Source organism: Agelaius tricolor, unplaced genomic scaffold (genome assembly GCF_023055355.1).
Source record: "Agelaius tricolor isolate 1412-34295 unplaced genomic scaffold, bAgeTri1.0.p SCAF_5, whole genome shotgun sequence".
In the NCBI taxonomy this organism is placed as follows: domain Eukaryota; kingdom Metazoa; phylum Chordata; class Aves; order Passeriformes; family Icteridae; genus Agelaius; species Agelaius tricolor.
Window position 1 is genome coordinate 15,950,126 of NW_027269265.1, and position 17,946 is coordinate 15,968,071.

Below are 17,946 nucleotides of genomic sequence, written 5' to 3' on the forward strand. Positions count from 1 at the left end.
AATGCCCAGAGGTAGAACTACCCCTTTTAATTAAATTTAGTAATTCAAACTTTACAGCTGTAAGTTTCCATACTAAATAAAACTTTTCCTTCTGTACAAAACATCCTCTTCATAGGGATTCAGTAAGTAATATGAATCTAGAAATCATGGTGTGATATACCTGTAGTACAGTTTAAAATATTAGGAGAAAGTGGTAAGCAGATCATAAAGTGCAAATACTTCATGCTTAGGTACAACTGTGTTTCTTTAGACCTGTAAAAGACCTGTGATTTATTTTTTTGTGTGTGTGTGGGCATGTGACATTAAGCATATACAGATTACTGACTTCCTCTTTCTGCAGGCAAGTGAACAAGATATTCTGAAATATCTGATTAAATGGGGAGAACACCAGTTGATGAAGAGGATAGCAGATCGAGGTGAGGATCCTTTAAACCATGCAGTACTAAACCAAATAAAGCAAAATTTATGGCAGTTCTATTTGGTGAGTCTTAGGGAAAATTAATCTACTTTGTCTATAGTCAAAACAAAGCGAATGCTCTTGCTTTCTTTAAAGGTTTTGTTATCTAAAATGAGAACACAGCATTCTGAGAGAGATGGGATTATTTGCTTGAAGAAGAAAAGGCTTAGAGGGGATCTTAGCAGAGTCTATAAATATTTGATGTCAGGAAGCAAAGAAAATAGAGCAGCACTTTTCTCTTGGCACCCAGGACAAGATGAGAGGCAGTGAGGCACCAACTGAAATACAAGAAACTCTGCAGGTGGTCAGACACTGGCACAGGTTGCCCAGCTGGATGCAGTGAAGAGCAGTGTGTTGTACCTTACCTGGGAGGTGTGGACATTGGTGGTGACTGATCCAGATCTCTAGAGGTCCTTTCAACCTCTATGACTGTCTGATTTTGAAATCTTGTTAGTTTCCTGTTGTCTCAGAATTATTTTTCTTGTAATTAATTCATCAAATGAAAGCCCCCTGTGGTATCTTGTAATGCAGGCTTCTCACAGTAGTCTTACTCTTAGTTTACTGTGTCAGCCTTTCACTTCAGTTTGAGTGTGTGTCTCTGACAGGAATCTGTGGTAGTGAGAAACAAGCCAACAAGTGACACCAGTGTTTTCCCTAAAGTAGATATAAATGTATTTTTATGAGCCTAGATGCACATTATTGCTACAGTGGTAACTTCAAGGGCAATCTTGCACATGTTAGATATGGGAAGTAGGTTAAACATGTATGTCCCAAATAACAAATGCAAGGATCTTGTAGTTCATCTGCACTACCAAGTGTCAAATCACATAGTGCCACAAGAGGAGCAGAAAGGGAAGAACCTACCTGAGTGAAAACAGAGCAGTACTGGTGTAACTACTGCCTTGGGAAGGCTGGCCATGCTTTTGAAATCCACTGCCACTGCTTGCAATACAACTGCTTTGTCATGGACATGTTTTATGAAATGCAACAAAAAGTTACTTAAAGGATGTGTTTTTAGTGTCCTGAGTAAGTATTTACCTATTTCCAAAACAGGATTTCCCAAGTGTTTGTCCCAGGGCACATTGTAACATAATGGAGCCAGTTAAACAGTAACAGACCTGGGCTGGGGCAGAAGCTGCTCCTTTGGGATCACTGCACAGTTTCTTGCTCTGGCATTCATTAAGTAAACAGCTTACATCTCTTATCTGGGGTCAAGAGAAAACACAATAAGCAAAAGCAGAAATAATGGTGACGCCGAATTCTGTCAGATTAGGGCCAGATTTAGTCTGGTAATTTCATTTAAATTCCTCAGTGACACTCCTTGTATTGCAGCTCTGAATGTGTGATGGTGTCACAAAGCATTAGAGAATGTAATGAGCTGTGGCCAAAACTTTAGCTGCATGTACTGAGGCAGGGTGGGTATGTTTGACAGGTTTCTCAAAGAGGGAAGCTAGTCAGTCACATGCAGGTTGGGTACAATACCTAAAATACACATATGGGGTGCAAGGTCATCTTGCTGTCTGCAGGAGGATGTCACTTCTGGTACAAATAGGTGTCCTGTGACCATGAGATCAATTTGAGAGGGTTTGACGCTATGTTACTGAGGTGGGTTACACAAGGAAGCTAGAATAATGTATCCCTGAGGACTCTTCAGAACTTAATTGATAGAAAGTGTCTTTGAAAACTGCTGGGGAGAGGCAGAGGAGCTACAGGAGAGTCCTTGGGAGAACTGCTAGCAGGGAAGTGCAACTGCTCTACTGCTCTCATGGCATAGCTCTTAATAGAGCTTTCCAAATATTTATGGCAAATGCTATGTTTGTGTTTTCTGCCTGGCTTACACTTTGAAGCTGGCAGCTGTGCCAATGACCCGTGCTGGTATAAACTGAACCTGTCTCTGTAGATGCTTCATACAAGATTTTAAGGCATGAGGTAGAATCATAGAATCATTTAGGTTGGAAAAGACCTCCAGGATCATGGAGTCCAACCTTTGACCAATCCACCACCCTGTCAGCTGGACCATAGCACCAAAGTGCCCTGTTCAGTTGTTAGTTTTTTGGAACCGTGCTGATGAGCCCTACAGGTATAAAATGAGAATTTTCCTTCCTTTTCTTTAACCTCCCCTGTAAGGTAAGCCTTGTACCTCCTGCTATCCTCTCTAAACTTTCTGATGAAAACTTAGCATGTCTTGTTCCTTCCCACAGAGCCTAATTTACTCAGTGGTACTGCTCACAGTGTGAATAAAAGAGGTGTGAAGAGGAGAGATCTTGACATTGAAGAGCTGAGGGAGATCCTGTCTCCACTTTTACCTTTTGTCCGCATTGAGCACATCTTACCCATGAACAGTGAAGTACTGAGTGATGCAGTAAGTCAGTAGTCTCATACAAATACATCTCTGCATGTTGCAGTGTTCAGGTGTGAGGTTTTTTTGCTTTGGTGGATGTTGGTTTCATTTGTTTATTTTAAGGATGAACTTCTAAAATGTTATCATAGAGAGTAATAGATGTGTAACACTGTTTTTCTGGTTAGGTTTTGTGTTCTTTAAATCTATCAAAAGGCTAAAACTGTAAAGAATGCATTTATTGCAAGCTTTTACCATATTAATATTTAAAAAACCGTAAAACTCTTTCTTGATTCTTAAAGATGAAGAGAGGCCTGATTAGTACTCCTCCTTCAGACATGCTACCAACTTCAGAAGGTGGAAAGTCAAATGCCTGGCTGCGGCAAAAAAATGCTGGAATATATGTGCGGCCAAGACTGTTCTCACCATATGTGGAGGAGGCTAAGGTAATATCAGCAACCCTTGACTGTTCTCAGCTTGGAGTCATCAGGGGGTTCTGTAAACAGGGAAAGATTTTGGGATGTTTTGTCTCTTTACATGTACTGGCCTAAAATACTAACATTTTCAGTTTAACAAGACTTACAAGATTGATCATCAGGCTCAAGTCTCTAGAACTGGTCAGAAAAATTTCAACAAAATTTTTTTTTGTCGAAATTGAAATGTTTGCGAGACAGATCTTGATGAAATTCCACCGGAAACAAAGCAACGTTGTGAGGGAAACCTCCCTGGTTTCCAGCCAGTTTGCCGGCCCAGCTCCTCGGCAGCCCTCCTGGCAGGCGGATGGCAAGGTGAGAGCCTGAGAGTCCCAGTCTGCAGCTAGTCAGCAACCTTGGTGCCAGCTCTTTCAGGCTCCCCAGCTCCCCCCAGAGCTGGGTGGGGAACTGCTATTCCACTCGGCAGAGGACTGATATTTCATCACCTTGTTTAAATCAGAACATACCCAAAATCTTGTGATCCTCCGCAAAATGGAATAAATATCCTGTGTCCGATTTGAATGAATTTGTTTCCATCTTTGTTTCCCTCTCAAGCAGTCACTTGCCTATTTAATTTCTTGCATGGGCACTGTCAAGCTGAAGATCTTGTAGCATCTCTGGTGCTGATGTTTGGTGGCAGGGTGGAGGTGGTGTGTGGGGCAGGAATGTGCCACGTTCTGTTGGACAGAATGGGAGCCTTTTGTGTCGCTGACCAATGCCACCACTTCAGGTGGCTCTGACTTGAATTGAGAGCTTTGAGTCCCAGCAGTGCAGGTGACAACAGAACAAGAGGGTTCAGTGAAGCTGTGTACATCCACATCACTACAGACTCTGACATCTGCTCTGGTGAATTTGGAGTTCTTGCCCTCTATCTAGGAGAGAAAAGTTTTTTAAAGATTTAAGATGTTGTTGATATCCTCTGTGAGGGAAGGGAAGAAAACTGCTTTGTATTTTGGGCACAGCAGTTAGAGAGCACCAAGTGGCACTAAAATAGCAAAAGAAGACTAGCTGGTTAAAATGTTCTCTTTGTATCTTGGATTGCTAAAACTAACAAAAACATGATAAAAGCTTTGATTCTTAGTTTTCAAGTGTATGCTATGGGAGTGCTTTAGTATTTATCCAAAGTAAAAAGTGCATTCTTACAACCCCCATACCCCTGTCGGAATTCCTGCTTGTTCGTACTGGTTTCATATTATGCGGTTAGTATTTTAAAATCATTTTAAGGCTTTTTTACCTTAGAGAGAGGACTCTCAAATGTAGTCTCTGGTACTCCTCCTGTAAAATGAAAAAATTGGGAATGAGTGGTGGGTTTTTGTTTTTTTTTTTACTCCCCTGCTAGCCTACCATTTTTTGAAATAAGTTCATTTGATCTTAATTAAGAATCTTCAAAGTGTAGGCCTAAATCCATTTCCGTTCTTTAGATGTCTGAGAAAAACATGTTTCATTTTCAGGCCAGTGCCTTCTACTCAATGGCACAGAAAGTTGAGACTCATAGGCAGTAATTGTCCTAAGTCCAGAGGGTCTGGTCTCGAGAAGGTCAGTTCTAATCTGACAGGAGACGTAAACAAAGCATCCTTCCCAAACTATTCTCCTGCCTGCTCTTAGCTCAAACCCAGCTATGATCATGCCTGGAAAATGGAATAGAAAATGCTATTAAAAAGCCAGAAGTTGTTTGTGGCCTGACAAAGTTACTCTGGTGTGGACACAGCCAGCCTTGTGTGGCTGGGGCTGTGCTGGCAGCAGTGGCACTGGGTGTGTGCAGTGCCCTCACGAGGCTGTGGTGCTGTCGTTGCAGTCGGTGCTGGATGAGGTGATGGTGGAGCAGCCCTTGTGTGGCTGGGGCTGTGCTGGCAGCAGTGGCACTGGGTGTGTGCAGTGCCCTCACGAGGCTGTGGTGCTGTCGTTGCAGTCGGTGCTGGATGAGATGATGGTGGAGCAGACGGACCTGGTGCGCCTGCGCATGGTGCGGATGTCCAACGTGCCCGACACGCTGTACATGGTGAACAACGCGGTGCCGCAGTGCTGCCACGTCATCACCCACCAGCAAGTCAGCACCAACCAGAGCAGCCCTCCCTCAGTTATAGCCAACGAGATCCCAGGTGAGCTCCTGACTGTGTCCTGTGCCCAGTCAGCTCCTGGGAGTGTGGGCTGGAGTGAGTGTCAGTTATTGAATTCATCATTTCCTCGGAGAGTAGTTCTGCACCAGGAATAGTCCTTCTGCTTTGGTCTGCCCTAAAGACATTAACTGGTTTTGCATGGCAGAGTAACTAGATGGACACCAAACCCTTGGACGGGTTAAACACGGTAGAACACTCGCTGGTGCATGGCTCTCTATTCTCAGAATTTTCTATAGGGTTCTCAGTTTTCTACAAACCAGTTGTCCAATATAGGTAAGATCTTTGAGTCTGGAAAAGTTCTTTCAAAAATCAAAAGCCAGAGAACATAACTTGTAAGGAAATCAGCTGAACTCAGTATGCCAGAAAAGTACTGGAAATGAGAATTCAAAACACATTTACTTCAATTTACCAAATCCACTTTAGCTTTGAAGCCAAACCATCTTAATTCCTTGTGGAAGAATGTGTCAGAGTGCATTTTTATAGGCTCAAGTAAATATGGCCTCTTCTGACTTCAGGATGATTGGTGTGACATTCCCCATAGGCAAGCCAGGAAAATATATACTAAATGTATTTTGTCATTTATGCATATGAACTTTAGGTGTCAGACTGGAAGAATTTATCTAGTGAGGTTCCTAAAGCATCTAGCTCTTCCTGCCTTTCCCCTGTCCCATAAATACTCAGTGTGCATAGAGAAGACACTGTCAAAGCTTGCAGCTGATGACAAGTTGGCAGGGTCAGTGGATGTTTTGGAGGGCAGGATTAGATAGCTAAATGACCAAGATTAAATTTTAATTCGGTGAAGAAAATGCTATGCCTATGGCATTCCCCATTTTATAAGCTCTTTATATATCAATTAGGTCTCTCTTCAGTCAGCTATGTTGAAAGGAAGTAGATAAACTATTCTTACAGTCTAGACCCAGGACCAAAGTAATGGATTGAAATTGCTGCAAGAGAATTTAATTTGAAGTGTTAGGAATATTTGAAACACTGTTTAGTTCTAAGATTTCTAGGAAATTTTGTAGAATGGTTTTGATCTGTTTGCTTCTTGTAGTCTGGGAAGAAACTTGATAAAGCTGAAAATGAGCTTCTGAGAACTTATTTTTGACAAATTTGATAAAAGCACCAATTGTTTGTTTAGAAATCTGGAGCCCTCAGCAAAACTGTGGCATCTCAGCAATGCATTATAGTACTTGGACTTCCCTCCCTAGAAAAGTGTAAATATACTTAGCATGAATTGAATACAAAGTATTTCATATAAGATAGGACTTTGATAACACTTTGCTCAATCCTAATTTCCAAAGAATTTGAGAAAGGCAACAGGTTCTCAGCGGTTTTCAGTGCTTTGCCAAAGTTCTCATGTTCTTAGAAAAACTGTCTCTGTTGGCAAGCATGAGACATCTTGACCAATCTGAAACTCCCCTGTGTCTTGGTTCTGTACAATTTAATAGGTAGGACTTATTGCCAGTTCTTTGATTTGAACATAGATATGAGCTCTGAGCCTGGCCAGTAGTTGGAGTGCAGGAATTGTGTCCTGGCAACTGTTTGCTTTGCTTAGTCCTGTAATTAAGCAAAAGAATTGATTGGTTTGCCAGTGCCTTTTTGCTAGAATGGGCAGGTGGGACCCATTAGTGTGAGGAGATTAAAGCCTGTCCCAGCCTCTCACTTGTACAGGAATCCCTCCTGAAGCATGGATGGGGTACAGGGAGCCCTGGGGGCAGAGCTGGGCAGCACCGCCTCCATGGCCACTGGGCTGGGCTCAGAGCAGGGGGTGCTTCTCAGCTCAGCTGCTCCCCTCTGTCCCTGCCTTCTCCTTGCACCCTCTGCCTGAGCACTGTGTTTGCACAAACCTGCTGGCAGTGTGTTTTAGAGCTCTTCCTGCAGCATTATTGTAAAATTAGTTCAGCTGAAGCCTGCTCTAACTTGAGGCCAGGTTCTTCAAGTGGTTGGGTTTCTTTACACATTTTCCAGTTTCAGTCTAAATTAGAAGTCTTGCAACTGAGATAATTGTATTTTTTTATACACATAATCTTTCTTCCATGTGTTTCACATGACTAGTAGTAAAAAAAACCAAAAAAGCTAGGGTTTGAAAAGACAGTGTTTTTTAATGAAAACCCTCTATCATTTTTATGCCTACTAGTTTGGAGGTCTGCTTCAGACTTCTCTTAGATCCTCTTTTTTAAGTATTAGCAAAATACTGGCTGTAGCTAAACATCTGGTTGCTAAACCAGGTTTTTTCAGGAGAATTTAAGTGTGTGGAGGGTAGAGCCTTGAAGACTGGTTAGAATGGGTTCCTTCCCTCTGCTCTCAGCACAGAAACTCCATTAAGGAGGGGAATATTTTGCACTATATTTTACATATACTTCTCCTTCATGTACCAATGTAAACTTCATGAAATTGGTACTAGTTATAATTGTGTGGTGTTTCTCCTTCTCTGTAATGCAGATGTCTTTTCACACTGTTCTTGCTGTATGATCTGGTTAATTTTTATGAGCTTTCATTACGGACACCTGGTCATGGTAATACATAACACTGGTAAAGCTGGTAAAGGATCAGACACCAGGACTTACACACTCAGAGATCTGGATTTGTCTTCTCTATTTATATGCACATTTTCCTTAGGACAGAAACACCACAGAGAAATATCATTCATCATCAAACAGCAGTAAGAAGTGGCATGAGAAAGTTTTGCAACAGGATAAATACCCAAAATTATACATTACTTTCTTTTGGAATGGTTTGTTAAAATTATTTCAATATGAGTGCATAAAACAACATAATTTTAACAGGTTTTTGTTGGCTTACACTTTGTGTAACTTTTGTAAAATGCCCTTTCTCTAGTTACATACTGGTGTTATGGTCTTTTGATTATAGGACTACATTAGAAGTATGAAATGTATGCCAAAAAAATCAATGAATTATTGGCCTGTGCAATTCATGAGGGAACATTCAGTTGTTATTTAAGATATCCTGCCCCCACCTCTAATCATGGAATTCCTGCATCATGAGGGGTTTATAAAGAAAGCTCTATTTGGGGCTCATTCTAGCAGAAGCTAGAGAGGTGGTGAGGTGGTGTATGTTTTTATCATTTGTATGATGTGTGTTATCCCATGTGGCTTAATGATGCTCCATGGAACATGTGTTAAGTTGAACAGTTCTTGGCAGAATGCTTCTTTAAAAAAAACAAAAGGCAAGGCAGCCTGATGTTAGATTTTTCCTTCAGAATAAATCTAACCATTGCAATCAAACTTCTGTCTCAGAGTTGAAAGAAAGGCCTCTCTCTTATCCCCTCTGCATTCCCTGTTCCCCCTGCAGTTCCCAGTCTCCTGGTGGTGAAGGAGATGATCAGGCGGCTGCAGGAGCTGCGGCACACGGAGCAGGTGCAGCGCGCCTACGCCCTGAACTGTGGGGAGGGCGCCACCGTCAGCTACGAGATCCAGATCCGCGTGCTGCGGGAATTCGGCCTCTCTGATGCTGCTGCTGAGCTCCTGCAGGTATGGAGGATGGCTGGGTGACAGCATGAAGGGATGGATTGTGTGCTCTGCAGTGGGAGTACTTGCTGTGGATACACACAAGTGCTTTGAAATGCCTGTGTGACTGTCCAGGTGCAAACACCAGTTGCATTTGATATATGTGATTTTATAAAGCTGTAAGTGCAATGTATAAATAGTTTTCTCAAGAGTCATTGCCATTCAGGAGGCTCTTATTGACACAAAATTTGGGGACAAAATAAAACTGCTAAAGAGACAGTTGATGAGAACAGTAGAACCATAACTTGAAACCTAGATTATTATTTATTCTTAAAACAGAGAGGAGGAAAAGTGGTAACTTATGCTGTAGGTCTGCACAGTACATGTCAGGACTGGGAAACTGAAAATCCCTCTTTTGTTTATACACTGGTGCTAAAGCAAATGCATCTGTTGGTCAACTTACAGTGAATCTGATGCTTCTTGTCTTATTTTAGAAAAGCCCCAATCAGTTTTGCATGGTAGCTGTAGTCACCTTGTAGTGTTGGTGAGCCTGTATGGAGGACAGCCAGGCTGTTACAGTATTAGCATGTTTCTGAGAGCGTTGGGGAGATTTTTCTAGATGTCTTCCTCCTTTGTCTTGTAACATGCTGGGTCTTTTACCTCTGCAGAATCCTCACAAATTCTTTCCTGATGAGCGATTTGGGGATGAGAGCCCACTGCTGGCAGTGAGACAGTCTGGACGATGTCGCGTCAACAGCACTCCCACTGCAGAAACCATGTTTACAGAACTGGACTCTTTCGTGGCCTTCCATCCACCATTGCCCCCTCCTCCACCTCCATACCACCCACCAGCAACTCCAATTCACAACCAGTTCAAAGTGGGCTGGAAGCAAAGGGTGCCAAGTCAACATCCCTCCCGTTCCTTCTCTTACCCGTGTAACCACTCTCTGTTCCACTCGTCGCGCGCCGCCCCCAAGGCCGCCGCTCCCGTTTACCTGCCCGGGAGCGCCAAGGCAGCGCCCCCCGACTGCACCAACACCGCGGCCCTGGGCCGCCAGACCGTGGCAGCAGCAGCTGCAGTCATGGCAGCTGAGAAACAAGTAGTAAGTGTTGGGATTTCTCCTCTTTTGCCTATTTCTGGCTGCTCAAAGTACCTCATTGAAGGAACTGGAGAGAATGCTTATGATGAAATAGCTTGGCTTTGTTAAATAAAGTCAGTGTCTGTGTTGTTTAGGAGTTTTCTACCAAACTGTCAGCATTCTCTATCCTAAAGGCATGCCCTAATCCCTAGGAGAATGAACATTCCAGGGCAGGAGCGTTATAGGAGGGGCAAATGGCACTCAGGAATCTTCTGAAATCATAGAATCACAGAATATCCTGAGTTGGAGGGGACCCACAGGTGTTTCAGTGTCCAACTACCCTCTGGGTGAAGAACCTTTCAGTCCTGTCAGTGGTCACCAGAGAGATCAGTGTCTGCCCCTCCTCTTCCCCTCACAGGAAGCTGTAACTGCAGAGGGGTCTCCCCTCAGCCTCCTCTAGACTGAACAGACCAAGTGACCTCAGCCACCCCTTGTGTGGCAAATGTAGTTTGCTCTACACTAAAACAAAGCATAAGCCAGCTTCAGTAGTGGACTGCACACTGTAATTCACAGGTAGAAGTAGTGGGGATATTTTGGCTATTTACAGGTAAGTAAGTAAGTCTGAAGCAAACAGGTTGCCTTTATACATGTGTGAAGAGGATGAAAGCTTAACAGCTGAGAAGTATTTGAAAAGGAATTGGCAAGCAGAAATTGGTAATTGCTGATACAAAGGGGTTTGTTACAGTATTTAAAAGCAGTCATTATAGTTGCTGAACTACAGTATGATGCAATAAAACCAATGGACTATAAAATACCCAGTAAAGACATAGCTTTATGAAATACAGGAAGTGCTGAATGAAGATTTTCATTATTTATTTCTGCAGTGAAAAAACTGTCAGTGCATAGTTGTGCCATATTAGATGCAGATTTGATTCTCAAGTTCTGATTGGAAAAATGGATTTTCTTCCCATTAGCAATTGTCTTAAATATTTTGCACTTCTTTTTTTATTTTAGAATAAAATTTATAACTTCATATTAGAAATGTGTGCCATTGTTTGGTCAAAGGTGGGATTCATAGCATGTCACTCTCCTTTGATCAGTACTGACTTCCCTAAGGAAACTATACTATAACCTTTTTCATGTCAGAAATATTTCTGCCAGAACATGTCCATAAGTAATGCAAGGGGGAGCATAGGCTTAATGTAGGTGATATTTTTGTTCTGTATTCTTTCTGCAATTTGTGAGTTACTTAATCAATGATTACTGAAGTTGCTTTCATGAGAAATGTAAGTAGAAATTCTCACTCTTCTGTCTGGAAGGCTGCAATGTGAGCAATTGTGCACTGAGGCAAGCATGGGATAGGTGAGAAGAATGCCACACAGCAGCTTCCATGTACTCTGTGGGTCTGGTGAGCCCAGAGAGCCCCCTGTAACTGAGGCTGTCCTGAGCACACGTGTCCGCAATTTACAAACTTTAAAATGGGGGATGCAAGCAGAAGGGTTGTGTCTGTAGTGATGGCACATGTGTTGTGGCTTCCCTGCACTGGAGCTGTGTGCTGTGACAAACCATTTGTCAGGCTCTGCACTGAGTACCTTGTTTGGTTTGATAATTGTAAATGGCTTAGAGCGAGCCTGCCTTTAAGAAGTTCAGCAGTACAGCCAATTGTCCTTTTTCTGTATGTTCAAGGCAAGATGCATTTAAGAGGAGCTGTAATTGTGACTTAACAGCTTCATGAAGGAAAGAAGCAGGAAGGTGAAAGTTGGTGGATAGATGTGTTCTTTGAACAGTGCAGGAAACTTGCAGGCTGAAGTTGGCAAGACTAAAGTAGATTAAGAAAATGCCATTTTGAATTACAAAAACTATCCTAAACACAGTTTGTGTTTAGCTCTTGTCACGTTTCCATGGACCAATTTCTTTTCTTTTCCAGTGTACTCAGCCCCTGCTGAACGAGCTGATGCCGGACATCGCAATGGGAGTGTCAGCAATGTCTCTGAAGGACAGAAGGTTGCCAGAGCTCACGGTGGACACGGAGCTGAGCCAGGTGGTTACAGAGGTAGGGCCTGGCCCACCCCAGCACATTTCATGCATTCAGAACAGACACATGCCTACTTCTCGGAAAAAACATGCAATAGAGCAAAAAATAGATGCTCGAGAAAACCCGCAGGAATATCCTGACTTCTATGACTTCTCCAATGCTGCATGCAGACCCTCTACTCCAGCACCCAACAGGCACAGTCCTTCACCTTCACAAGGCATTTATTTTGGCCCAGATTTGTACAGCCACAATAAGGCATCACCAAGTGGCTTAAAGTCAGCCTATCTACCTTCCCAGATCTCTCCTAAAAAGCAAGAGGATTCTAGGAGGGAGTACCTGCTCTCACAAGATGGGCATCAGCACAGGCAGAAGAATGAGCCAATACACCTCGATGTCTTAGAACAGCCCCCCCAGCGGCTGGACTTGGCACTGGCTACCCAGGAGAGTGCTGGGAACGGCCCTGTTCACGTCAGGGGAAGAACAAAAATGGAAACGGATTTAACCTATGGGCTAACCTCCAACAGACCTCCACTCTCTGCATACAACTCTGACGTGCCAGAAGAGAGACCCAGTAGGAGACTGGCAGATGATGAGCCATTGGAACATGGAGCACAGAGAAATGCAGATTTGGAAAGGGAAGATGGAGTAAGCAGAGGAAGGAGGTCTCCAAACAAACCAGACTTCCTGTACAAAAAATCTGCCCTATGAAAGCAACCTCCACTATTTCTCTGTGCCTAAGAGTTGTAAACATCCCATTCCTTGCAACTTTTGGCCTGACTTCTGTCAGAGAAATTCTTTCATGCCAGCAGAAAAATTCAGCTTAGCTCACTTGTTTTGTACATACATTGCTTTATTAGAGACAGCATGTTATCAGTTTGGTTTTAATGCTGCTTCTGGGTTTATTTTGCTGCAATTTTTTTTTTTTTGGAGCAGATTTAATTAAGCCTTTTAAAAAAACAGAAACTGGTACCTTTTTTCTACAACCTGGTAGCCTTTTGCACCTGTACATCTATTATAGTGTATTAGTTTTGTAGTAATATGTTAAACTTTAATGTCACATTTAAAGGACTGTATTTTCATACTTTTGCATTTACCCTTTCACATGCTGATTCTCTATGTGCATTGGGTTGCACATTATGAAATGTATTTTCTTATGAGATAATAACAGTGCGTTTATTTTTTAATTATAGGAATTCCAAAGAACAGCACATCAAAAAACTACATTTTTAGTTGGATTTTTTTTGTTTGTTTGTTTAGATTGAAATCTTCCTGATTTTTACGACTACAGCAAGAATCCAATCTAATATTTTGTTTGAAAAGTTCTGGCAGCTGGTCTTATCTTTATATACATAGCAAACCCACTTCAAGAATTATATTTGGGGTTTTAAAAATCCAGAGGGATATTTAGGAATCCAAATTCCTGTGAAATTCACTGGAATATGACAGTATGAGTCTGTTTACTGTTGTTTCGGCTGTGACCATGGAGGACTCCATGATCACCTGGAAGCAGGAAGCACTTACTAGACAGACTAGAATTGCTGATTTGCCCATTTAGAAATAAATCTAGAAATACTGTAAAAATTACAGTAATTACTTGTTCTTCCAGCTGCTCATCCATGGGTAAGCAAAGACCAGGTGAGCGGATTCCTGCAGACTCCTGGAGTGTCAGGAAGACGAGGCTCGGAACCTTCGCTGTTGCCTGAACACATGGGAGGGTTTCCCTCCCAGGGTGACAGCCCATGGCCTTGCTTTCTCCTGCCTGTGCTTTCTAAAGGGCTTCGCTCTCAGTGACAGTGTTCCTCACGTGGTGCTGGCCCCACAGGTGCAGCTGTTCTGTGAGCAGAATCCAAGGGAAGAGTCACTGCTTCAGCATCACCACGCTTTGGCGCTCTTAAATTACACCTCCATTGCCTGATTTGCTTTTTGAAAGCACAGAAATGAGATTCCCCTGGTAACAGGGTGTGAGGAGGGAAGGATGCTGATCTGGGCTGGCTCCTGCCACTGGGGCAGGGTTCAGCAGAGCACCAGGGGAAGGGTTACAATTATGAATTACATCCTTAATACTCATGGTGTAGTTTTAACCACAAATTCATTGCATTCATTGATCCCTATCTGATGCCACTGCAGAGTAGTGATTGCTGGTAAGGTCCTGTTTGGTGGGAGGTTAAATGCAGTTTCTGTAATGAATTTCTCTATAGCAGAAAAATATAGTCCCGGGTGTGACCTAAGGACTGCTTTAAGGTTAGGTTGAATTGTTTCCTGCAGCTCAAAGTGCTTAATACTGTTTAACAGAAATCTTGCTGCAACTTTACTTTTGGTTTTAGTTGATGGCAAATTCTTACCTAATGTGTTTCATTAAAGTATGGAAGGCCTAGTAACAACACAGTGTTACTAAAATATATTGAATTCTGTGTTTCCAAACTACCAAATAGCTTCTAGATGAATTAAGATATGGGTTCTTTGAACCAATAAACTCTGTGTCTCCTGCAGACACATCTATAGGCCTGCTTCTGTGGTGGTTCTGCAGGTGCTCCTTTTGAGATGCAGCCATGGAAAGCATGGGGTAGGGCTGGAGCAGAAACTTGCCTGAACTCTGCAGGTGATGTGTCTTGTGGGTGAGGGGAGATTTTTTTTTTCCTCTGTCAGCTTTTTTTAATCTTGTTTTTTGCCCACAGTCAAGGCACTGGGTGGTCCTGGCTTCAACACCCATCTGTGGGATTTCCATGGGACTGTGGTGTAGAACACTGTTAAATGCAAGAAGGTGTCAGTGGAGGGATGGTGCTGCTGCAGGTTCAGGGGCTGAGGCTCATTGGGTTTCTTCTGCAGAGCTGAACACAGTGCTGTCTGACTGCATAGCTCTAGCCACACAAAGGCCTCATCCTCACCAGGACCTTTCAGCACACACCCTGAAAACTCCCTGGACTTGCATCATGTATGTGTTGGTAGCTTAACTACTAAAAAATTACAGTGGCCCTCAGAAAACTTATTATTCTCAATATTTTTGCCTAAAACTGGTAGATGTACTTCAGGAAAACTACTTTGATTATCACAGTTTGATGTGGCACTGTGTACTTGGGCAGAGGTGGGACTGAGATCTACAGATAGAACTTTAAGCTTGAAATATGGGTTGGGGGGGGTGTGGCTTATGAAGATGAGAAGTTCTGAGGTTATGGTTTGAGGGAAATCATGAAATGCTTTGGCTTTGGAATAAGCTGGTGAGAAATGCCTCTGGGGAAGACATGTCTGCATTTTAGAGTACAAAATTGTTTCTGAAGTCTCAGGAGCTGTGCAGTATTAAAAAAAGGATGAATTAAGTGTTTAAAAGTAGATGCAGAATGAAAGACAAGTCCTTCTGAGGCCACAAAGACAATCAGGCCATATAGACAATCTGTTTTCACTTGCATACTTTGAATTTGAGAAGAAGATGGCAGCTAATGGCAGCTGGTTTGAAGTGGAAAAGAAGGATTTCTTGAATTACTGGAACTTTATTTTTGTACTCCAGAGCAGGATTTCCTACTTGGGATGTGCAGAGGGGTGAGACCATTTTTCATGGCAGCATTATTCACAAGCCAGTGTTCATCCTACATCTCACTTGCACACCACACATACCTGTGCTACCTGCTACTCCTTGTTCTCTGTCTACTGAAACTTTGGTGCAGAAGCTCCTTGTTTACATGAAGCACTTTCTGATTAGGCTGGAAATTGACATCTTTTCCTTCTATAAATTAGATGGAAATGACAGATTATTGACTATTTTGCTTGAGGATAGAGTTATAAACATTGTTTTTTGAATGAAGGAGACTCATGTTCCTTGTTCTATTAAAGAGAGAGCTCAGACTTGCATTTAGTGAGCAACATGCAAAAAGGTCTTATTCCCCTTTCCCCAAACCCAGCTCCTCTTTTCCTTAATATATGGATGAATAACTTAATTCCTAAAATACATCCTTCCTTTGAAATGTTTTGTTGTTCCACAGAATTACTGTAGTTGTGTATTAGTTACTGCTGTGTTGATTGGCAGTTTCATGTTGTATTTTCCTGTTCTTAAGGATTTTCACTTATGAAAATTAAGACTGTGGCCACCTGTCCTTGTAAGCCTTGGGTTTTGGTCCCAGAATGTCCCAAATGTACGTCTTTAGGGGTTTCTTTGGTTTGGGTTTGGGAAAGGGGTGGGGGCATGGGGGATTGGGTGTTTTGTATGGGTTTTTGGTTTGGTTATTTTGGTTGTTTTTCTGGTTTGTTTGGGTTTTTATGTTTTTTTTTTGAAAGAACACTAATGCTGTTTGAGGCACTGTTCTTCTAATAATTGTATGCTTCTATGGTAGAGGTGGTGCTGAGCCCTGCTGGATGCAGGGAACAGCTTTGAGGGAAACTTGTAAAACCGCATTTGGGGTTTCTGTAATTACCTGTACTGCCAGAAGGCAGCCCTGCCCTCGGCAGTGTTAAGAATTTGTTTCTTGTCCTTGTGTTGTTACTGGTATAAAGTCAAGTGCCTTCAATGCTAAAGGCTCAGAAAACTTTCTTAAACTGACTTCATGTCCTATGCAAGTGTTTTTTCTACAACCTGCATAACCAGTACTTTGTAAAACTTGTTTACGCTTCAATTGTACATAGTGTTTTTTTAAAAAAAATAGTATTTTTATTTAGGTACCTCCAAACTTGAATTCTAGTCTTGTGTGATGCATTGTAAAACAATACATTTCTCTTTTGAGTACCATTACAGTTGTAAAAAGGTTTTCACTGGTTCTATTTTTCTACTGTTGCTGAGAAGCATGTAACACTGACTTTATCCTACGTATAGTTGGCATTTCAAATAAATGGCTTGTATAGAATGTGGTTGTGTGGCTGCTTCCCCTGAGCTGCTGGTCCTGGCTGCACCCAGCACCCTGCCCTGCTCACTCCAGGCTGCAGTGAGCAGGGCCAGGAGAGAGGAGCCCAGCAATAAAGTGAAAAGGCTTTTGGGAAAAAAGGGGTGCAATAATGCTGTGAACACCAAAGATGTGGTATCAACCAGTGTAAAAGAGGGATTTGAAATGAGTCACTGATCAGGCAGTTAATACAAGTGAAAAGCATTTCAGTGAAGCAGTTCTGTGAGCTCTGGCTGGGGCCTGCCTGCCTGAGGCCATGCCTTGTGAAAGGCAGTGGAGCTGCTCTGAGCTGGGCCTTGGGCCTGCGTGCAAGGAAGCGGGTGTTCATTTTCCCATCAGAGCAGCTGGACAGATGTTCCGTACCCAGCATTCCCAGGCTGCAGTTTCCCTGCCAACTACTCCAGCTGACAATTCATTACATCTGTGTCTCAGGAACAAGTGCCTCACTGCTTCAGAGCAATGACTGAAGTTCAGAAGTGTCATCTGGCCTGGTCCCACTCTGGTGTACAAGAGCAAAATACTGTGGGTTACATCCTGACACGGAGCACAGGTGGGGTAGGAGAGGGAGAACTGTGTGGTCCCACATGTTAATTACTGACACCTTCACTCCCACACCCAGGAAGACGAGTTCTAGGAGCTTCCTAAATTAGACAATTTTAACATTTTTTCTTACAGGCTGTCACTTTGGAACAGTGCTTCTAAGCCTGCCAGCCTCAGAGGAGGCGAGGATGCCTGCTGTCCCTTTGCTTAGGGGAGGCTTTTTGCATTGGAAAGGGAGACTTGGAGCTCGGTCCCCTCAGGTGCACCCTGCTTCCGTACAGGCTGATACCAGGAATGGACAGTTCTCATCTGGCCCTGTGCTCTGCAACTGGAGCCACAGGAATTCTACATTTGAACTCACTCCTTCCATCACTGCTGTATTTTCTTAATCACAGCAAGGCTGGCACTGGCCCATAAAGCATTTCTGTGATCACTGGGGCCTTTCCTGTGGAAGACACAATTGCCTTTGGGTACCCTCTCCCCCACTGAGTTACAGAAACTGCAACACAGAGGAAACATGACCCTGTCCTGCTCTAAACTGTACTTGCCAGCAGGCTGCCATCCCTTGTTTCACA

At 42.9% G+C, this 17,946-nt stretch overlaps 1 protein-coding gene across 5 annotated transcripts in view; it reads left to right on the top strand.

The window, feature by feature from the left end:
• The window catches only part of BTBD7 (BTB domain containing 7), a 51,282-nt gene extending 34,487 nt beyond the window's left edge, over positions 1-16,795 (top strand). For 4 of the 5 annotated variants that reach the window (XM_071426570.1, XM_071426569.1, XM_071426573.1 and 1 more), the window contains 8 exons: positions 341-416; positions 2,659-2,819; positions 3,098-3,241; positions 3,470-3,583; positions 5,178-5,367; positions 8,698-8,876; positions 9,521-9,955; positions 11,859-16,795. In XM_071426570.1, coding sequence (XP_071282671.1) covers positions 341-416; positions 2,659-2,819; positions 3,098-3,241; positions 3,470-3,583; positions 5,178-5,367; positions 8,698-8,876; positions 9,521-9,955; positions 11,859-12,674 — 2,115 coding nt within the window. In that variant the 3' untranslated portion in view covers positions 12,675-16,795. The remainder of the gene's footprint in view (positions 1-340; positions 417-2,658; positions 2,820-3,097; positions 3,242-3,469; positions 3,584-5,177; positions 5,368-8,697; positions 8,877-9,520; positions 9,956-11,858) is intronic. The other variant, XM_071426574.1, reaches the window with a different exon arrangement.
• Positions 16,796-17,946: the final 1,151 nt, after the last annotated feature.